The sequence below is a fragment of the Protopterus annectens genome, chromosome 2.part0 (genome assembly GCF_019279795.1).
Source record: "Protopterus annectens isolate FY-2018-M chromosome 2.part0, PAN1.0, whole genome shotgun sequence".
In the NCBI taxonomy this organism is placed as follows: domain Eukaryota; kingdom Metazoa; phylum Chordata; order Ceratodontiformes; family Protopteridae; genus Protopterus; species Protopterus annectens.
The window spans coordinates 969,035,747-969,059,112 of record NC_056728.1 but is presented as its reverse complement, the minus strand read 5'-3'; the positions used below and the strand labels follow the sequence as shown (position 1 = coordinate 969,059,112).

The window sequence follows — 23,366 nt, the reverse complement described above, 5'->3', positions numbered from 1 at the left end:
ACCCTGGGTAACTACATCATAAGTAAAACACTCCCTAAAAGTTAACTCATTAGTCAGGGATCTGGGAACTCATGTAGATAGTAACATCGCCTTTGACCAACATGTGACCAAAGTCGTAAGAAAATCCTTTTATGTTCCTTGACTTAAAAGCAAGGGCATAGCATCCAGGTCTAGAGAGATCGTCATATCACTGTACTTGGCTCTCAAAAGACCAATGATGGTGTATATAATGCCCCCCTTCTGTATGTACCTGAAAAGACATGCACCAACTGGAACATCCACAGAAGTTCCTTACAAAAATAATACAGGTAGTAAACACAATGTCCTATGCTGATTGCCTCAAAGCAAGTCCTGTCTCTTTTTTCCTTTGGTTTGATACAGACTTTTGAGAGGTGATCTTTGCTTCCCATACAAGGCATCCCTGGACTCCATGTTAATTGATCTTTAACACATCTGCAAAACAAGTAAGAATGGTTTGAGTTTAAGTATTTTGGGAATAAAAAGGGAGAAGAGAAAAGTTGTGTTTGTCTGTGCCGAGGATTTAATAAGAGACTTTACTGTATGGATGAAGTTGGTATTGAATTTGCTGGCTGCACTGTCTGTGTGGTTAGATGCAGGAGGTTTAGGTTGTGTTGGTGTACCTGGTTTTAACAGTTGGTTGATTGTAATCCAGAAAGCTTTGGGGTTGTTACAGTTTGCTACGTGTATTAATATAGGAGTTTTTTATGAATTTTATTTGATTTTTAGTGGAGTTTGTGAGATGTTTATAGTATTCAGGAGTGGCTAAAATTATAACTTGCTTCCATTTTTTCCAAGCTATGTATCTCACGTGCATGAACAAGTTAATACTTTTTGAAAGCCAGGGTGCCAGATTCGATTTAATTGTTTTGGTCTTTACTGGGGCTAGTCCGTTAAGTATGTTAAGGAATACTGAGCTGAACAGAGCTGCAGCTTCATCAAGGGGACAGGTTTAAAGAGGTCCCAAGCTGACTGATTTTAGTGCTACATTGAATTAAAGGAGGAGAGGTTACAAGCAAGGTTGTACCAGTGCTGTTTTGGTTGGGTTTATGATGCTTTATTGTGATGGTGGGGGAGGTAATCACTTAAGGTATTGAGGAAGGAACCTGTTGAGTGGATCTTATTTGGGGTGTTAGACAGAATTCAATCTAAGGTGAAGAGGTTCTACCATAGTTTTTGTTGTACCTTGTGGGATTTAAAATAAGCTTAGTGAAACCATATATATTAATGATATTTAGAGTAGAATGGATTGTTTGTCTTCTGTGACTGTCAGTAGTTGCTGATCAGTATTCGGGTCATCTGTAATGATCGTCTCACATGAGATGTTGCTTGATGCCCCAGAGAGAATCTCTTCAGCAGTAACCACACATATCTGGGGGAAGTAAGATCCTGTAATGCAAAGGCTTTTGTGAACACTAATTTGCAGCAATGCTATAATTATTTTAGTATCGAAGAGTTGGTGCAGGCTTATGTGAGACCCTGAGAGGTTTAAAGTCTTCCTGTAGATAATTGCTATCCCACCACCTTTTTTATGTCAAGTCATAGCCGGCCTTAGGCATAGGCCAACTAGGCAGCCGCCTAGGGCGCTGCTGTAGCAGGGGCACTTTTCCAGTATTGTTTTGGTGTAGGTAGACCAGGATGGGGGCACCTGGGTGGGGTGGGGGGTCCCGTGGAGCCCTTTTGCCTAGGGTACCAGCTGACCTAAGGCCGCTCATAAGGTGTTCTGTACCTGTGGTAGGATTTCATTATTTACTTCCTGTTTAAGCCATATTTCTGTGGCTGTTAGTATATCTGCAAGTGGTAAGCTATCCAGGGCATGCACATCAGTAAGTTTGTTTCTCCTAATTCTAAGTTTAGCTGGGTATAGGTGGAGACCATACGGTTATTTTGTTGAGTGGTTCCAGGATCTGGGTTAGGATTGCTGTCACCGCATGTTTTCAAGTAAAAAGACTACAGGAAGGCTTATTGATTTTTATTTTAAAGTGTTGACACTAGCATTGGAGAAGAAACTAGGGGCTAGTAATAGTTGATGTGTAGTGTTTGGGAACTGACTGGAGTGGGTATGGAAGTAATATATACTATACTACATATTGCTGCATATGTGATATTCTAAGTAATCCAGAACATGTAGACTGTTTGCCTGGAAATGTTTGCTAGTTTTCAAAGAATGCTTCCTTAGGTGGATCCATTCTACTGGATGTGTAATTTATAAACAAGATGAGCTTGGGACTATGTTTTATGGCTTTGCTAAAGGTAGAGTACATGTAAGTTAGAGTTTTAACAGTTATTAAAATTGCTTGTGGAGTCAATTGTGTTTATGGAATTTGATCAACAGGTCTGACAACAAATTAATATGTATTGTATTAAGTGGAAAAAAGGGTGACTAGAATTACAGAAAAGTATAGCTGACATAAGTTTGCATTTAGATGATAGCTTTGTTATACTTACGAGGAATTGTATTTTAATGTTTAGAGGTAAAGAAAAATGTTGATAATTATGATCATTTTCAGACTTATGTAAATATTGACTCATTAACAAAGACAAGAGATACAGTAATGTTGGTGATGAATAACTAGAATGGGAAAAGGAATTAAAAAAAAGAGTAGAACGGCTTGTTTCTCTTCCAAAAAATGCCAAGAATTATGCTTGGAAGGCCACTGCGCAATGGCAAAGGGTAAAGCCCTAATTACATTGCAGGGGACTTTAGTTCATGTAGTCGCTTGGGCACCTGTAGTTGCTGGCATTAGAAGATAGGAGTTGAGTGGCCACTTTAGGGTCTCCCATCCTCAGGGGAGGTGGTGGTTGTGGCTCACCAAATGGGTAACACCTAGCAGCAGCACTCACTGTTTCCTCAGTGGGGAATTCAGCGTATAAAGGCACCCTCCCCACCACTGTAGTGTCTCCATAAGCAGATAAGATGCTAGAATGAAAGGGACATCTGGAAGCTCTGGCTCCTGCAACTGCTGAAAAAATGGACCTATTTGGTCCAGGTCTATGTTATATTCTCGAATGTTGACAATGCCGAATCTGACATTGTCGACACGAGAATATCAAACGCTCACAATCTCGAGCATGTAAATGGAAATCTCTGTTAGGGGAGATTCCATTTACTGCAATGTAGTGCGGTCTCGGAGTTGGTATATTTAAATAGCTGGGGGTGTGGGGGGGCACAGGGTGGCTTGCCCCCCTGCTTAAACCCATTAGGGTAACTTTTTCTTTTTTGTTTGTTTTTTTATCTGCTCGAGATTCTGAACGTTCAATATTCTCGTGTCGACATTGTCAGATTCGACATTGTCGATATTCGAGAATATAATATAGACCCTTTGGTCCTGTGGTGGATGATAAAAAAATAAAGAAAAAAAGAATGATGCTTGCCAGTTGAATCAATGGCAATGACCTAATATAAGAAAGAAGAGAGATGTCCATAGTGAAGAATATTGAAAAAAATGTGTGTGTTCCTATTATTATTATTATTATGGTTCTTTTATTAATCCGTAGTCCATGTTTTTTAAGTTATACTAATGTCTTATTTTCGGTAATATAAGTTCTGTTTATATTTCGAGTATCACTTAATTTTTTAATTGTAAATGTATATGAAGTATAATGACAGTTCACTAATTATGTTTATATTTTTCTGTTAGTGAATGCTAAATTTAAAACCATTGTAATCCTCAAATGTATGTATATGTCTATCTATTATGATGATGAAATTTAAATAAATGTGAGTTTGTAAAGGAGTTTAAAATGTCTAGTCAGACTCAGTTATGAAAGAGATGCTGGCTGTGCGCTATAGATATAGACATGTGGGATGCTTGCTTTCATGTTGTTTTTCATCTGCTTACTGGCATTACCTTATCTTTCAGGTTCTGAGCCACTCTTCTTTTTAAGACCTTGTAAAGGCTGCCAGCCCAGCAAGCTAGAATTTTGTAAATAATTATATGTCATTGTAAATATTAGTATGATCCATAAGCTTGTCTACCTGTATTATGTGCTGATCTTCAAAAATGTAACCACAGTGCACCCTGCTGGAAAAGAGCAGAAATGTATATGGACTATATGCCTGTGCAAATGTATGTTTTCGTAGTAGAAATTGGGACATATAGAGTTAACTTGCAAACTCTGAGAAAATAAGTAAAGAGCTTTACGATTGTGTTTACCGCAGCTAGAAGACAGAATGTCTAAAGCTAGAGTTTCTTTCTGTTGTCTTAAGACAGAAATAATTACTAGGTTTAAAATGTAAAGGTGTTAATTGTTTTACAACTTCCAGTTTCAGGCAAGCTTGTAAGAGATAAATGTCAGCTTCTAAGAGATAAGTATTTTTTTATAGAGTGATGTTAAATTTTGTTGGTATCTGTTTAGCCTGGAAACTAGAGGCAGGTGTCAAATAGTGATGTCATCTAGCTAACTCAGCAGTAATGTGTATTATTAATTTAAGAACTATCTCAGAGGAAAAAGTCTATGCATTTTGTATTTGCCTGTAAACATCTCACCAGCACTTGAGTTGCTCTGTAAGTAAGGCTTAGATCATAGTATCTCTCTTAAGAGATAAATAGGAAATTGTAAGATCAGTCTAGATGTATTTGAGTGTCCTAAAATGATGTTTTAAAGTATTTGCTGTGATTCTGAACTCTGTTGTCACTGTATTGAGTTATTGAGTATTGTCTTGTTCTGTTATTATTTATTATTAAATATATTTAAACCTTTTAATTGTGGCTGGTTTTGTTTAGAGATTTAAGCTCTTAGTGTACTTGCATGTATTTGATAACACTGTATAGGCCACTCCTAAAATAGCCTTCAAGTCTTGGACACACTTACCATTTGTATAATAGTAATATTGCACAGTAGAATTGGTCACCCTTTGCGAAGGGCCTTATTGTAGCTAATAAGAGTGGTTGGTGGCAGATGATACTATCTTATAGTCTGGGCAGAAGAGCCCATAGCTAGTGAGCCAGTGCCACCCTTCATCAGGTGTGTCTTTATGTTTGTATATAAATCAAATCTGAAAGAGAGAGTGTGTGTGTGTGTGTGTGTGTGTGTGTGTGTGTGTGTGTGTGTGTGTATGTTTGTGTGTGTCAGCTATTTGGGCAGGGACACAAAGCACTGGTTGGACAGTGCTGGAGGTTTTGGCTTGACCACTCGGCTGAGATCTGAACCGTATAGCTGTGCCAGTTGGGAGTCTTATTGGAGATCTGGAGAAAGAGAGAGAAACCAGTGCCAGACTGACTGTGATCTCTGTATAATCTTAAAGGAAATTGTACTTTACTGTGTGTATCCTTGTCATCCTCCCAGTGTGCACGTCCCTCACTGGTGTTAGTGGTGATTGAGGCTCCTTGATTACTGGGCCAGTACAGGGGCATCACATATTAATTGTTTGGTAGTGGTGAGTTTGTAGTGGTGTGGATATTGAATTCCTGTAGCTTCTGTACAGTGATCACTGAAGGTGTTTTTGTACTCTGTCAGCCATGCAGTGAACATTCAGAGCTCATATCACAATTGTTTTATTTCTTTTGTTAGCTTAGTTAGTCAGGGAGAGCAGGCAAGCATGTCAGCAGAGGAGTATGGCAAGCTGACAAGGAGCCAGTTGGCTGAGATGTGCCGGGCTAAAGGACTTGTTCATGGAAACCTGACTAAAGCAGACATGATTGCAGCTTTGGTCACAGCTGCATCAGAGAATACCAACCAGGAGGATGATCAGACTGGCCGTGGAGATGTACAACACTCAGAAAATGGACAGTTCAACCTTTCCACAGAGGACTTAAAAATCCGTCTGGAGTTAGAGACTTGAGTTGGAAGCCAGGCATTAGGAAATAGAAGCAGCAGAGATACTGAGGCGTTTAGAGACTGAAGAAAATGAGAAACTGCTACTCCTGGAAGCTGAGGAGGAAGAGAGGTAGAGACAACATGAAAAGGAGATCCGAGCTCTTCACCAGAGTCATAGAGGTAATGGGTAAGGGAGTAACTGAACCCTAGAAGCAGCAAAGGTCAGTAAATTTCTTCCACAATTTACAGAGGGGGATAATTTTGATAGTTTCATTCATATGTTTGAGAGGGTATGTAAATAGTATGATGTTGACCAAGGGCTCTAGGTACGGTTCCTGACTCCCTTACTCCATGGTAAAGCTGTAAATGTTCTTTCCAAAATATCTGATGACAAATGTTTCAATTATAATGTTAAAAGAACCGTTTACTAGAATTTTTTAAGTTAACTCCTGAAGCTTATAGGAAAAAGTTTTGTGAGCATAGACGCAAGGCAGATGAAACTGTGTGTGAATATGCTGCTGAACTAAACACTTATTTTCATAGGTGGGTGAGTGGATGTCAGGTCACCACTTTTAAAGGGCTGGCACACCTTTTGGTGAGGGAACAAAGCCCTTACTGCTTTGCCTGAGGGCATGAGAATCTGGTTAGCTGATAGACAATGCCTTACTGTAGTGTGGATGAGTTGGGGAAGAAGGGAGACCTACACCTAACAAGCAGGCCATCATTGCACAGGAAAGAGACACTCAGTGCTGCTCATGGGTCTAAGGGAACCCATGGTGGGCAGTCCAGACTGCCCCAACAGAATGCACTAGTAGCAGGGGAAGTCACTAGTCCAGGTACACATCTAGGACACTAGGGTTAAATGTCTTAAATGCAACCAGTGGGGCCATGTAGCATATAGATGTCCATGGAGGCAAGGTGGGGAACAAAAGGTGAGAAACCCAGTAAGTGAGAATGACAAAATGCCAGTATTAGATTGTTTTGCGACAACAAGGGTACCAAACTACCACAAGATGTTATATTCTGTCTTAGTGAATGGCAAAGAGACCATTGCTGAGAGAGAGAGGCAGCATCTGACGTAAGCATTGTGGAGCCTGCAGTGGTTACAGAGGAGCACTACTTGCCTGGGCAGTCTACTCCAGTCAGAGCTTTAGGAGGGACCCCATTCCAAATACATTTGGCTAGGGTTCACCTTGACTGGGAGGGTGGCAAAGGAAGCTAGCAAGTAGATGTGTTTGAAGCTATCCGTGCAGATGTCCTGATAGGGAATGATTTTGATAATGCAGGACCATGTGTTCATGCAGTTACACGCAGTCAGGCTTGGAGACAAGCATGTGGGTCTGGCAGCTTGGGGGAGACCCAGGCAGACCGCACACTTGCAGCCAGGACTGGTGAGGTAGTTACTTCAGGGAGGGAGCTTACCCTGTAGCAGTGAGACTGAAGGTGAGCCACAACTGCTTGTGGGTGCTGATGTTCCTTTGGACAGAGTGACTGCAAGGGCAGAGGTGAGTAGTAGTATCCAGGCTGACATTGCGACACCTCTGTCAGAGGATACCAGACTTCCTATGGAAGGGGAGCTGGGAAGGGTTACAAAGAGAGAGTTGAGACAGGCTCAGCTCTTAGACCCTACATTACAAGGCCTGAGAGAGGTAGCTAGTGAGGCATCTGATTCTCAAGGGAAGGGGAGATTTGTATACTGGGACAAAGGATTACTGTATACATAGTGGACCCCTGAGGGAGGGCTAGAGTGTGAGAGAATACAGCAGTTGGTAGTGCCCAGAGCCTACCATCTGGCACTTCTAGCCATAGCCCATGATATTCCCTTTGCGGGTCATAAGGGCATAAAATGTACAAAGAGATATATTATGCAGAACTTCTATTCGCCTGGAATTTCCAAGGATGTAACAAGGTACTACAGGATCTGTGAGCAGTGCCAAAACATAGGCAAGGTGGGAGACAAAGGGTAAGCTCCTTTGATAACTTTGCCTGTGATTGAGGAGCCATTTCAGAGGGTAACTATGGATATTGTGGGGCCTCTGAGTACCCCAAGTTCCACAGGGAAAAAGTATATCCTAGTGGAGTAGATTATGCTACCAGATACCCTGAGGCAGTGGCCCTGTCCTCCATTGAGGCAGAAAAGGTGGCAAATGCTTTGTTAGAGTTTTTCAGCAGGGTAGGTTTCCCAAAAGAAATACTGACTGACAGTAGTGCCAGTTTCATGTCAGACATGCTGGCTTGTCTGTGGAAGTACTGTGGGGTGAAACACCTAACGACCACCCTCTACCATCCGCAGACTAATGGTCTTGTTGAGAGGTTAAACTCTACACAAAAGACCATGCTACAGGCATTTGCAGACCAGTTTGAGAGGGATTGGGACAAATGTCTGTCCCATCTGTTGTTTGTTTACAGAGAGGTGCCCCATGAATCCACAGGTTTTTCACCCTTTGAGTTGTTGTATGGGCAGAGGGTGAGGGGACCTCTAGATTTAATTTGAGATGAGTGGGAGGGTGTGTGAGAATCCCACAAAGAGCCTGTTGTGGCACATATCCTAAACCTCAGGACAAGGCTGTGGGAATTCATGGGCTTGGCCCGGGGGAACCTGGCAGAAGCCCAACAGCAGAAAAATGTCTGGTATGACAGAAATGCTTGAGCTAGAGAGTATGCTGAAGAGCAGCAGGTAATGTTCTCATTCCTGTCAGACACAACAAGCTTGGGAGGGACCCTACAAGGTGATAAGAAAGGTCAGTGATGTTAACTACATGGTAGAACTGCTAGGCAGGAGGCTGAGGCACAAATTGTACCATGTTAATATGATGAAACCTTACCATGATAGGGAGGCCCCTGTGCTGAGTATTTGCAGTGGATTACAGGAGGAGTCTGAGGGAGACCTGGTGACTGATCTCCTCAGTGAAGGTTGGACTAACACCTCAGTGGAATGGGTAGCTAGCAGTCTCCCAGCAACTATCCCCTACCCAGATTCGAGAAATCCGAGCAATGTTACAGGAGTTTGGGGACATGTTCACTGGGAAACCAGGGTGCACCCACCTGGTGCAGCTCCGTATGGATACAGGAACCCAGAAGCCAATTAGGCAGGCCTCTTAAAGGGTGCCTGAGGGAGTCAAACAGACTCTGAGGGAGGAGATGCAGGAAAGTTTGATACTAGAGGTAATTCAGGAGTCCAGCAGTCCCTGGGCCTCCCCAGTGGTGCTGGTACCAAAGAAGGATGGCAGCATCAGGTTCTTTGTGGACTACAGGAAATTAAATAGTCACACAGAGTCGGATGCTTACCCCATGCCTAGGACAGATGAAGCCCTAGAGCAGCTGGATGGGGCTAAGTATCTTACCACCATTGATCTTACCAAGGGTTACTGACAGGTGCTGTTGACTCCCAGTGCTAGAGAGAGGTCAGCCTTTGTGACTCTTTTTGGCTTGTATGTGTTCATAGAGATGCCCTTTGGGATGAAAAAATGCCCCAGCGACTTTCCAGAGGCTGGTAGATCATTTTGTTGCAGGAGGAGGAGATATTGTCCTTGCTTACTTAAATGATATTGTCAGCTATAGCCATTCTTGGCAAGAGCACCTTCAGCATGTCATGGAGGTGCTGGACAGATTACAGAGGTCAGGGTTGACCATTAAGCCCAGCAAATGTCAGGTGGGTATGGCAGGGGTCTCCTACCCTGCACCTGTTACCAAAAGGCAGGTGTGGGCATTCATAGGGACAGCAGAGTACTACAGGAAGTTTGTCCCCAATTATAGTACCATAGCTTTTCCCCTCACAGACCTGACAAGGAAAAACAGACCAGATAAGGTAGTGTGGACCCCAGCATGTGAGCAGGCATTCCAGAAGCTTAAAGAAGCTTTTGGAGGAGTCCCCTGTGTTAGCCAGTACTGATTACAGCAAAGACTTTGTTGTGCAGGTGGATGCTTCAAACCATGGGGTGGGGGTTGTACTTAGCCAGATTTCTTCATAAGGAGAAGTGGACCCAGTGGTTTATCTCAGTCCTAGGCTCCAACCCAGGGAGGAATGCAATGGAGCTGTAGAAAAAGAATGTCTAGCCATAGTGTGGGCACTGCAGAAACTTCAGCCTTATCTGTATGGAAGAAAATTCACTGTAGTTACAGACCACGGTCCCTTAACATGGCTACATCAAGCCAGCCAGCAGAATGTCGAGTTATTAAGGTGGAGCCTAGAGTTGCTAGCATGTGATATGACAGTGCAGCACCACAGTGGCATTAAAACTGCCAACGCAGATGGTCTCTCAAGACTGGGAATGGGGTAAGGTATTCCCAGATAGACTCAACCCTCTCAAGCAACGTTTCTCAATGGTCACTTGAAAAACTAGCTTGAGTTCTCATGGGGGGGATGTGAAGGCTGCCAGCCCAGCTAGCTAGAATTTTGTAAATAACTATGTCATTGTAAATATTAATATGATCCATAGACTTCTCTGCAAATGTAAGTAACCTGTATGTTATGTGCTGAGCTTCAAAAACGTAACCACAATGCACTTGCAAACTCTGAGAAAATAAGTAAAGAGTTTTACGATTGTGTTTACCACAGCTAGAAGACAGAATGTCTACAGCTAGAGTTTCTTTCTATTGTCTTAAAACAGAAATAATTATTAGGTGTAAAATGTAAAAGTGTTAATTGTTTTATGACTTACAGTTTTAGGCAAGCTTTTAAGAGATAAGTGTCAGCTTCTAAGAGATATGTATTTTCCACAGAGGCATGTTAAATTCTGTTGGTATCTGTTTAGCCTGGGAACTAGAGGCAGGTGTCAAATAGTGATGTCATCTAGCTAACCCAGCAGTAATGTGTATTATTAATTTAGGAACTATCTCAGAGAGAAAATATGTGCATTTTGTATTTGTCTCTGGACCTGTAAACATCTCACCAGCACTTGCCTTGCTCTGTAAGTAAGACTTAGATCATAGTATCCGTCTTAAAGATAGATAGGAAAATAGTAAGATCAGTCTAGATGTTTTCTGTATTAATGTGAGACTGTCCTGAAGTGTTGTTTTAAAGTATTTCCTGTGATTCTGAACTCTGTTGTCACTGTATTGTTATTGAGTATTTTCTTGTTTTGTTATTATTTATTATTAATTATATTTAAACATTTTAATTGTGGCTGGTTTTGTTTAGAGCTGTTTAAGCTCTTAAAGTACTTGCATGTATTTGGTAACACTGTACAGACCACACCTAAAATAGCCTTCAAGTCTTGGACACACATTTGGATAATAGTAACATTGCACAGTAGAATTGGTCACCCTTTGGGAAGGGCCTTATGGTAGCTGATAAGAGTGGTTGGTAGCAGCTGGTACTACCTTATAGTCTGTGCAGAATGGGGCATAGCTAGTGAACCTGTGCCAGGCTTCCCCAGGAGTGTCTGTATATAAATCAAATCTCAAAGTAAGTATGTGTGTGTGTGTGTGTGTGTGTGTGTGTGTGTGTGTGTGTGTGTGTGTGTGAGAGAGAGAGAGCTATGTGGGCAGGGACACAAAGCACTGGTTGGACAGAGGGTGCTTGAAGTTTTGGCTTGACCACTCAGCTGAGATCTGAACCCTGTAGCTGTGCCAGTGGGGAGTCTCTTGGGGGATCTAGAGAAAGCAAGAGAAACTAGCCCAAGACTGACTGTGATCTCTGTGTGCTCTTAAGGTAAGGAAAATTGTACTTTACTGTGTGTGTACTTGTCATCCTCCCAATGTGCACGTCCCTCACTGATGTTAGTGGTGACGGTTGAGGCTTCTTGATTATTGGGCCAGTGCAGGGGCGTCTCAGACCTTAGTCCTTTTAGCTTAGCATATTTCATCACACTTTTGAGGTATCTCACCTCAGGGCTACTTGTTAAAGAACTTTTAACATCTCATGTATACCAAAGAATTTCACCAAGAAGAGACTATTTTATTTTATTTATTTTTACATTTGTTAACCCAGTTAGTCCAACTGGTCCCAAAGAGCCCCTTTTCAGTGGAGACCCAAGGAGAAAAGCTTCAGGAAAGTAATTAAAAAGTAAGAAAAAACTAACAATTCAAGTTGTAAGATACTTAACAGTACAAAAACAGTGAGAAATGTACAATACAAATATGTACAAGGCAAAAGTACAGTATTTTGAGAATGCAGTAACAATATGTTTGAGAAATTTGGTTAGCATTATGTTATTTACAAGGAATGCAAAAATGCCTAAAATAAAATAAATTGGTAATTTCCTGACAAGTACATATCCATGCCATGTTGGAAATGAATTTTTTAGTTGCTTTTTGAATTTGCCACTTTTGGTAGTGGGGTGAAGGGACAATGGAAGTTTTTTCCATGAGTATGCATTTAAATGACTGAATCTAGATCTATACTGGCTCAAAACCGTTTGCAGACTAATCTGTAACGGAATAACTGATTAAGTCTACTTGTCACCTGTGAGTCTGGAACCAACATGGACACTTTTCATACATTATAAACCACTGTATTCACTGAGTGAAGAAGTTGAAGCCCATTTTTTGGGGCTATGGCCACCTTTTACTGTCAGTTTTTAGGGTTCTTTTCCAGGAGGCCTATGATGCTGTGAGCTGGATTAGTAAGTGTACCTCTGCTAAATACTGCTGCCTTGATGCAACATCTGAATCTAGGCCAAACTTTGCAGGACAGTCTGTCATGGTCTCTATTCCTAATCATACAACCACAAGGGGTTGGAAGGGTGGCCTAATGGTTAAGGTGTTTGCCTTACAAACACAAGGTACAGAGTTTGAATCTCACAGGGGATAACTGGCTAGGCTTAAAATAGCTCGAAAGGGCAGTTAGCCTAGTACTAACCTATGAACCTATGAGCAATTCCGAACCTTTGAAGTGCACAGGTGAAGACTCTTCAGATCTATTTAAGATATTTTTTGTTACTACTTCATCATGGATGGACTGCATTCAGAAGTCTCTGAGCCACCATCCTATACCTTGGGACTAGTAACTTTGTTTCCGTCCTTTGTTTGCCCCTTCCTTGGTTCTGATTCTTCTGTGGCCATGAAGTGAGGGAGTGGGTTAGCTTCGCCTTTTTGTTCACTTCTTTCTAATTACATGAATGACAGAGAAAATAGTGTGGACCAACCAAGTAGGAAGCTTGAAATTTGTTGAAAGAAGCCTGTGATGTGGGGAATGCTACAGATCACGATGATCTGGAGCATTGGCAATTTTTTTTGTCTTCAGCACATTGCATTGCATGTAGTTAATACCATAATATTTGGAGATGAAAGATATTTTTGTTAATAAATGTATATATTTTTTCCTAATAGTTGGATCTTTTTGTAAGATGCGAGTAAGACCTAGAGTGGTTGTGGGAAAATACTTTTTAATGCAGAACTGATGAAACCACCATCAGACAGGGTATGATATGCAGATTTTGACAATGAAAGGGTTTAAGATGTAGTACTGCAAAGGAAACTGATAGCCACTCAGAAGGGACTGCTACACTCTTTTTTTTCTCTTATTACTGTGTCAGTGGTGCAACACAGTAGCACATCATTTTTAGTTCAGAAGGCTGTGGGCTCTGTTCCCAAACCAGGTAGAGCGATTGCTGACACTACAGTTGCAGCATAATGTGGGGTGTTGCACCCCCTGAGTGTGTCATCCTTCCAATGAAATGTTAAACCGAGGCTCCACCTGATTGAATTGGTGGATGTAAAAGATCCCAGAGCACCTCTCAAAAAGAGTAGAAATTTCCAGATGCCCTGTACAAATTTCCCCTAGTAGTATAAATAACACCTCTGCTGTCTCCTGATAAGAGGCTGCTATCCTAATGGGACTAACCCAGTCAATAAAGGAATAAATAAAATGATAATTACTTTCATGTATGTTCTTGGTATTGCTACAAACAGATTATGACATCACAGCTTCTGTAGACGTGGCAAAGGGTGGAGTCTGCCTCAACGTTGTTGTTTAAAAATGCACACAGATTAATAAGGAAGACTTCAACGACACTGAAGTTTAATCTTAGATGTAATGCTTTTCTAAATTATTTTCTCCCTCTTGCCTGCTAATCACCCCTCCAATTTCCTGGTTGGCCCATTCATGCCACTTCTCTGAATGCCTGTAATGGGAGGCCGTCAGGATTGTTTTCTTAATTGTAACATCCCTTTGTTCACCCCATGGCTGCATAACAGAGACTGTTCACAATGCCAGCCCCACAGACACACACAGTCTTCTGTAAATATGCGTGTTGCTGATAAGCCATATTGCTGCTTGTTGGATCTGCATATCCCAATCCTTTTCAATGTTGCTGCCATGGCACCTGATCTTACTTGGTGTTAGTACTACAGCAAACCAAGATGTGCTCCTTTTCCCAAGATAGGTGAGTCAGCATAAAACACTTACTACCACTCTCGTCCAGTACCTAGTTCACCAAGATTACTGGCCTTAGCCTGGCTCCATGGTGCAGATGGCGGATTCAAAACTGTGGCCCAGACTACTGGGATACGATTAGCAGTCTGCACTGGCAGGTAGGGGGAGTAAAGGTCATAACCCATTTGCATATCCCTTTAGGGAAAAATGGGGTTGGTACTCATGGATGTTCATAGGTTCATAGGTTCATACTAGGCTATCTGCCCTAGGGCATTTACAAGCCTAGCCAGAGTGTGTTTGGCTTTCGCCACCCATTTTAAAATTAATTTTGCTATGCCCTTTTTCGAGGTTAGTATACTGTGCATCTGTCTAACAGTGACACAGAAGTGATACCCGGAGTAAATCTACGATCTCCCATCCACTCATTAAGATTCCTTTTGAAGAGAGTCAATGAGGGACTCTGCCTAACCTGGACTGGGATTTTATTTTAGAGTGAAAGGAGCCTCTGGGTTATGAATCTATTGCGGGCATACTGGATGGTATTAACTTCCTGGTGAAGACTGAGAATCTTAAAGCTTCTGCTGATTGTTACAGTTGCTTGGTGGGAACATTCCTTGTGAAAGTGAGGGGAATGCTTCTGCTGTCATTCCATTGTACAACCACCCACCGTGCTTTGTTGTGCGCATGTTGGTACAGGCAGGGAAAATCAACTGGAAAACCTAGAACCACCCAATGGTTAACATACTGACCCCTTCTGGCTTACTGTTTTTCTGGTGATGCGGACCGAACAGTCCAACTGACAGCATAAGTGGCTGATGAATGAGAGTGGGGGAACAGAATGCCATAAAAAGCAAGTAAAGAAAAGATCACTGGACCTTAGCCCTCTCTGTCTTGAAAATGTCACATTGTTTACATTTACATATATAATCATCATCTTAATTTGTTTAGTATTTACTTTTTTTTTTTTTTTGTAGCTCCCACTATTGAATTTGAGGAAGCTGCGTATGAAGTTCGAGAGCCTCCAGGTCCAGACAGTGTTGCTGTCCTGAATATTAAAGTCATCAGAAAAGGAGACCAGAACCGAACATCCAAGGTTCGCTGCAGTACACGAGATGGATCTGCCCAATCTGGTGTGGATTATAACCCCAAGAGCAGAGTACTCAAATTCAGCCCAGGTAGCTATCCTACCAATGATAATGCTTGTAGTGCTCTGGGAGAAGGTACAAGCTCATACACAGTTGTAAAATGTCTCCATATAACTTCATCAGAAGTAAGGCTGCTTTTCATTTGTTTTGTAGAAGTTGCTTTGACTTCTGAAGTTTTAAATATCTACTTATGAACTTGTTGACTTTGTGTTGATTTAGAACTTCTTCCAACTGTTGATGTGCTATTTATATGCTGTTTCTTTCAGTCTCACAGATAGCAGAAGTAAAACTGATCTGTAGACTTTGTACATTTCATTTTTGATTTTTCTCTTGTGTACATTTAAATAAGAGCATGTTATGTTTGTATAGTAAGTGTGTGTGTATGTATCTGAGTACATGTAGAGACATACAAGCAAGGCACATTGTAGTTTTTATTCTGCTAAATCGGTTACATAGTAAGAATTTAGTGGTTTTCATTTTACAGTTGCAGTTTAGTTTCTGGTGTCTTGCAGAGTAAGTTCATTATACATCAGCAGCCTTGTAGATTACAGCAACAGTCGTGTAGGTTTTACTGACTTTAATTTCTGATTTATAGTGTGCAACATTTGGACACATAAGGCACATATTTTAAACTGACTTGATGTAAACTAAGATGATAGTATTTGTAACTTGTTCTTTATCTTCTGCTGTTTAATTAAGAAGTAACTTTATTTTGTATTTGTAGAACATGGAACCATATAAACTTGTTTTTCCTTTTACAGTTACCAAAATTATTATCCTTTCTTTTTTATTTCTAATTTTCCAACAAAAGGTTTAAGGAATTTGTATTTTTTGTGTTTGCTTCTATTTTCTGAAAATGTGTGGATTGACTGATAATTCAAGACTTAGGAGTTTGCCTTGCATCTGAGCTTCCATGGCTAAAGTAAATTAGTGTTGATTGTTGGTTTGTTACACTTAATTGTCCCTTTACTTGTCAGCTGACCGAATTTTCTTAGGTCACACTGAGGTATATTTTTATTAGAAAGGCATAGATGGTTCTTAAAATGTATCTGTACAGATAAAATTATAATAAAAAGTGATGGATCCAGGAGTGGGATACCACAAACAGGGCAGTCTGGACATTAACATTAGGAGAGAATTGGGTTATGTGCTTAGCATATATTGCAGCATATGGCCTACCAAGCCTTTGGTTGGCAGAGGATAGTGGTTTGCAGGAAAATGGGGAAATTTCAGGGGAGAAAGTATGAGCAAGACACAGTAGTAAATTGGCTAGTAAGGTGTTAAGGGCAGAATGGAACTGGAGAATAGTCAGAGAAAGGGCAGTATACCAGGTGAGGTGAAAAAGATAGCAGGGTATAACTGGACATGAACAGGCAGAGGTGAAGGAAAGAAGTGGAAGCTGACACTGTGAAAGAGCGTATAAAAAGCAGTCAGAATAGAGGGAAAGGTGTGTACAAAAAGAGATGAATGGAATGCAGAGCCAGAGGTGGCCATGCCGGTGCCAACATCACAATGAGAGCAGAACATAAGTTGGAAGTAAGGGGTACTTGGAAGCAATATAAGTTCAAAGGGCAGAGCAGTAGAAAAAGCTGGTAGGAAAAAAAGTAGAGGTGGTAACAGTATCAGACACATATTGAAGTAAAGGCACTGGAAAGTATATGGTGGTATAGTTGGGGAGGGTGCAATTTGGAGGAGCAGGTACAGATAAAAACAGGTCTGGGGAAATGGGAGAAGTTTTTTCTGATCACCAAAGTGACTAAAACTGTAAAAAGGTGAAATACTGGAGACCAGGTTACACTGAAACTTGCCTTGGAACTCAAACTTAGTAAGACATTGAAGGATTTGACAAAAGTTGTCGTAGAGGAGGGGATGCATGCAGGCACTAGTAATACCTCAAAGAAGACAGTTGAGATAATAGCAGTCAGGGCCATGAAAGTGGCAGATAGCTGCCAGGGGAGTGGATTATGGGTCACATTCTCCTTGCCATTAACCAATATGCTTAAAAAGGAAAGGATTAGGGTATATATTGTAAGTAAGCAGGGAAAATGGAATTGAGGCTGGTAGAAGGATGGAGAGAGGCCTGGAGAATCAGCTCTCTGCCAGGAACAGGCTCTATCTTAATCTGCAAGGGACAAGAAATGCTGTTAGCTGCCCATAAACGAAGATGCAAGTAGGAGATGTCATAGATGTAAATATACAGGCAATAGAAAGAAGAGAAAGGCTTTGATCATATCTAAGTAATAGAGCTGTAAAGAGTCTGGGTTGCATGCTGAAGGAGTCCACCACCTCTGATTCAGAATGTCATGGTTAGGGGCTGCAGTCTGCCATTATTCACCACTGCTACCTTATATGTGATAGTTAAGGGCTGTGGTATCATGATCTACACTGTTGAGCTCTACTTAATATACAAGGGACTAATAGCCTGAAGAGTGAATGGCAAATGCACACTACTGCCACCAACTAGACCTGTTAAAGGCCACTCTTACAATGATCCAACTGTAGGATAACTGATAGCTATTGCTAAAATAATATTCCTTCAAAAGGCAGATGCTAGCAGTTAAACATGTACCCATACTGTGCCTGTATTCCTGTGAACTTATAAGTAAATCATCTGCCAAAAGCTATTGTAAAGAATTAGTACAGTTGAAAAGTAACAAATATTCAAACAAAAATAAAACAGTTTTAACTAAAAAATGTCAGCAGAAAAATGCTAACTGTAGCTAAATGATCCTAAATTCTCTGCTGAATGGAGATTTCTGTAGTCTAACCACCACCAGTTTTCTGTAGTCATTCAGAGGGGCTGGTGACAAACAAAATTCAAAAGACTAAACACATTGATTCTGGAAAAAACAGACTAATTCTCTTCTCCATATTAAGATTCTTCACTGCTTTTGGGCTTGTTCAAACTCCATTACGTTCATAGACGAATCATTCAGACTCAATATTTCATGCAAGTTAAAAGTTTCAAGCCTAAACAGTTTTATTTTTTAAAACAGAGCTACTTATATTACACACAGTTCCATTCCAAGTAACCTTTTAACTTGAAAACAATGGTAGAAGCTGAAAACAGTTGCAGTCTGGTATACAGAGTTTTTTCAATAATTTTGCAAATATTGACTTAACTGTTTTTGGACCGGAACACTAATTGTTATAGGTAAACAAAAGATACCTCAGTACAGTACTTTCCAACTGTGGATTAACACAATTTAAGTAAACTACAGGAATCTGACCATTCTGGATGTAATCATTACAGATATTCAACACAAATGTAAACTTTTAACTTGTCCTTTCTAACAGCTTAAGTGATCACAGTCCTCTGGTAACTAGTTGTTTTTTCAAAACCCAAACCAAACTTCATATGTATCAGGTTATTTACTGATTCAGCGCAGCAAATACCAAGCACATCCCAAAAACCCAGAGAATCCTCACATATGTCAGGTCATTCCATGTTTTAGCAGAGCAAATAGTATACATGGTGCGTCACGGTCTGTAATCTGTTAGTGATTTTGTGACAGGTTTGAGTTAATGACTTTATTTTTCTGTGTTAGATCTTTGCCTTTTGGTTTTGTTTTATTGCAGGTTGTTTTACTTTGCATCCATTCTTTCTTGAATAAATAAAGTTCTTGGTTAAAACTAGTTTGCTAAGCTTTGTGCTGCGATCTTTGGCTGCAAAGGGATTAACTCCGTCTGAATTGTGAGAGAAGCTGTTGAGTAGCATTTTTATTTAACGTGCTTATCGCATTACCTGTAGAACAACCGCGGTGGTGCAGCGGTAGCGTTGTTGCCTCACAGCAGTAGGTTCTCCCATTCGATTCTCAGCTGGAGTGCAGGGAGTGCCTTCTGTGTGGAGTCTGCATGTCCTCCCCGCAGTTGGCTGGGCTTTCGAAAGACATGCGTAAATGGGCGTGCCTTCATTGAACGTCGAGCTGGCACCTCGGCCTTCGTCAAAATCTACTGCCAATCATTAGTGGACTGGAGTTCCACTGTGGCGACCCCTAACCGGGAAAAGCCGAAAGACAACAACATTGCATTACCTGTAGAGCTTTAGACAACCAATTTTAGCATCTGAGACCTGAGAGAAGCCTGAAGTAATCACCAGGCCGTGTTCACTTGGATTGGAGCTAGGGCCGTGTTGCTGTTAAAAGAAGGAGCATTAGCTATTCTGTCCTGCACATTTCTCTTGTAGGCCTTTCGGGAGTTTGATGGTTGGCTGATTCCTGGCTTTTTTTTTTTTTTTTTTTTAAACAAAAAACATCTTTTATTAAATTTTCATGTATGGGATAGGCTATTTTACATTTATATCAATAAAAATAAACCATACTGACACAATCTCAGTTACAAACATTATACATTACAAACCATGTCAGCACAACTGTAGCTGCAAACATTATACATCACTTATATATCCAGTCATTGTCAGTTAGCCATTATATAGCTAATTCAGATCCTGCTTTCTTTTAAACTTCGTTTCTCCTCTGCATGTATTGATCCCACCATTTCTAGTTTTTCTATGTACTTTGCTGCTCCCCTTTTCTAAAGATAACACTTCCAGTTGTTTTAGCTCAGTTACTATCTTTGCTACTTCTAGTAAAGTTGGTTTAGACTTTACCATTTTCTAGTAATTGCTTTTTTTTGGCAGTTGTCATAATTAGACACAACAAGACCTTACTGTGTCTAGACAAACCGATTCTGTATCACAGCTCAAAAAAAAATAATTTCCTTAATTACTCCAATTTGCTCACTCAGTGTATCTGACAAAGCAGACTGCAGGGAATGTTTAAAGTCTGCCATCTTTTTATACTCCAGAAAATATGTTCCAAGTTACCCCTTTCTTCTCCATCACACCTCCAACATTTGCTGTCTGCCTGAAGAAAAATTCTTTGGATTCTACTTTGGGGTATAAAAATACCTATGTAAACACTTCCAAGCAAAGATCCTAAATCTTCTAGACTTTGTTGCATATTTGAGAGACATAAATATAACCCCCATTGTTTCTTTTGTGAATTGCTAATCCAAAATGTCTTCTCAATCCTTTCTAATATCCTCTAATTGATTCTTATAGTTATCATGCAATATTTTATGTGTTCTATTAATTATTCCTTTCTTAATGGCAACTTCTGTTTTAGATTCTTTTAAAAATTCTACCAGTGTTGATCTTTCATTCAGGACCCCATATTTATTTCTGTTTGCCTATACTCTGATATCAGTCCTTGGTAGGGAAGCCAGTCTCTAACCTGCAGTCCAAATAAGTTATTTGCCTGTTCTATTCTATTACGTTTCCCTCTCTAGTTATTGACTCCCAGCACCCTGGTTCCTTTGCCAATTTTTTCCAAAAAAATCCAGCCCCCTCTTACCCATTTTCTGTATCTCTAATGCATTCATTCCTATCGGCAGAATCTCCTTTCTCTATTCCTGTGTTGGCTTAGTTTTAATAATACTTTCTGCTACTTTATGAATACTGTTATTCTTCTTAAAGGTCTGCATCCAAAATCCTGGTCTCTTTGTTTCTTGAGCCTCCCCCCTGTTTCATCATCATCTCTTTCCACTTTGAATTATAGTTTTCTCTTTGTGCTATGTATAGGAGCCTTAACTGTGTAGCTCTGAAATACCACTTCAAATCAGGTAATCCTTATCCGCCCTGTTCTGTTGGAGTAATAATCTTATCCCACTTGATTCTTGCCATTTTCACCTCATAGATAAAATCATTCAGCTCTCTATTAATTGCTATCCACAGCTTCTTCTCTGGTTAATAAAAATATGCCTGACCTGTGTATAAGGCTAAGTGGACTAAAAACATTTTAACTGCTTGTATCTTGCTATCGATATCCATATAACAGAATTTCAGTTTTCTCAGTTTTTATATTATCTTTTGCTTAGTCTCTTCCCACATATCCTTAGCTGCCACACAGGAATCATTTTTAATCCATGCACCTAAAAACTTCAGTTTTATCTTGTCCGTGTAAGTATGGATATTGTTGAAGCAAGTCATACATGAATACTATTGAACCAGTAAGTACATTTTTACTTTTATTTTCAGCATCATCTCTATACTAATCACAACTCTCTCTATAACTGCCCAACAGCCCTGTTTGTGTGCTTACAGTGATACATATTTAAAGCATTTCAGAGCAACTTAAGTTAATCCTTTGTTAGATACTGATATCTTATCTCTCACCTTAAACTGATAGTTTTTCAGCTCTTGTCCCCGCGGGGGCCGGGCCTGCTCTGTTTGCTATGCTCACTTTCCTCACCACCCTGCCCTGATTTCCAGCCGCCCTCCATAACATTAACCTTATTCCTAACCTGACCCCCTCCCACATCTCTCTTCCACCAATCCCTTAATCCCCCAATTATTCCTCCAGTCATACCATACCTCCTAACTACTCTACCTCTCCACCCATTCTAAATAGGGCCATATAGTGTTCCATCCTCTAAACTATAGCTCTCCAGCTTATATTCATTCTATCACACTGCAGTCAACCACCATCATGTCCATCACTACCATTTTTATGATCTCACTTCTCTCACTTACACTCTCTCTCCTAACAGTAATCACAACTTTCCAAACACCCAACATACCTCCTACACCCACCTGTACAACCACCACACATAAACCACATTTATCAAGTTACTTGGACATGCACCCTAGCTTATTCACAGCTAAATACCTCTGTACTTTCCAAAGTAAAAATTGTATCTCTTCAAAGACATCCCCATTATCACACCACCAGCAGCAACTGTACCATTTTTAGGAAAAAAATGATATGTATAACCCACATAATTTAGCAAAGCATTATATCCCGGTGCTGTGATATACAGTCCAACCCAGGTCCAAGTGCCCACTCCCCAGCCCCAGCAAACCTAGCAAATGTTTCATGCTATCAGCCATAAATCTCCAAACCCTTAGAAACAAGATACCCTGATATTATAAAAGCTACCAAAACCTGGTTGAAATTCCTCCCCAGGCTACTCATGCTTAAGAGCCAATCGGCCCCATAAGAGAGGAGGGGGAGTAGCAGTACTCTTCCCTAGCAAATATACTTTAATTCCCTACTCAAAGCCAACACCTAACTTCTCCCCAGCCGAACTACTAATCTCTACATTAAAACTTAACAGTCATAAAAACATTTGCATAATTACTGTGTATATTCCTCCAGGAACCAACATACCAATATTAGAGAACATACGTGCCTCGACATCTCAAAACACAGATAATGAAACATCATTCTAGGTGATGTAAACATTCATTGGCTAGGCATTGCCCAAACGAACTCCTCAAAAAAACATGAACCTTTACAACTTCTCCCAACTAATTCAATACATCACCAGACCCCACAAAAATAACAACTGCGGCTCCACAATAGACTGGATATTAGTGTCCAACCGTAACAATATCACCACTGTAGGCATACTGCCTAATACCATTAGCGACTACCACCCAGCATATATCCTAGGTAAATCTACCCCAACCCCAGGCCAACACCAATACAAATCATCTAAAATTATTGAAAAGACAACTGGCAACATGACTGGAATCACCACTCACATATTTATTGAAGAGCTTTTCATCCAAGACATATAGTTGAACTTCATCAGATAAAATAAGCTAATACCAAACAAATTTAAATAGGGCTGAAACAAGTCAGCTGTTTACCCAACCTTTCAAAATTTAAAGACATGACATTTAAAATTGTATGTAAAACCATCATTTCCTATTATTATTTATACTTTTTCTATTGTCATTTTTAATAAAAGCAGCAACAGAACTAAGTTAAAAAATACTTAAATATGTAAAAAAACAGCAATAACAGTAACATGTAATACCATTAATATGGCCATTCATCTCAATAAACTTTTCAGTTTTAAGCAACATGTTATAGAACACATGTCGTTTAACCCTGGAAAATTATAAGCATTAAGGTGAATTTGCCATAGGAGCTCAAGCTTTTCCAATATCACTGTAAATGGACCACCCCTTGGGTTGATTTCTACTTGGTCCAATATCCAAAACTTGAATGTATGTTCTGGGTAACGGTCAATATGTTTTGCCAGGGCATTCTCTAGTTTGTGTTTATTAGTACTATATATATGCTTATATGCCCGGTCTCTCAGTCTACATTCGGTTT

At 40.3% G+C, this 23,366-nt stretch overlaps 1 protein-coding gene across 1 annotated transcript in view; it reads left to right on the top strand.

The window, feature by feature from the left end:
* The window catches only part of LOC122792799 (extracellular matrix organizing protein FRAS1-like), a 4,352,848-nt gene that overhangs the window by 3,733,569 nt on the left and 595,913 nt on the right, over positions 1-23,366 (top strand). The window contains exon 59 of the mRNA XM_044060368.1: positions 15,070-15,270. Within this exon, the coding sequence (XP_043916303.1) occupies positions 15,070-15,270 (201 nt within the window). The remainder of the gene's footprint in view (positions 1-15,069; positions 15,271-23,366) is intronic.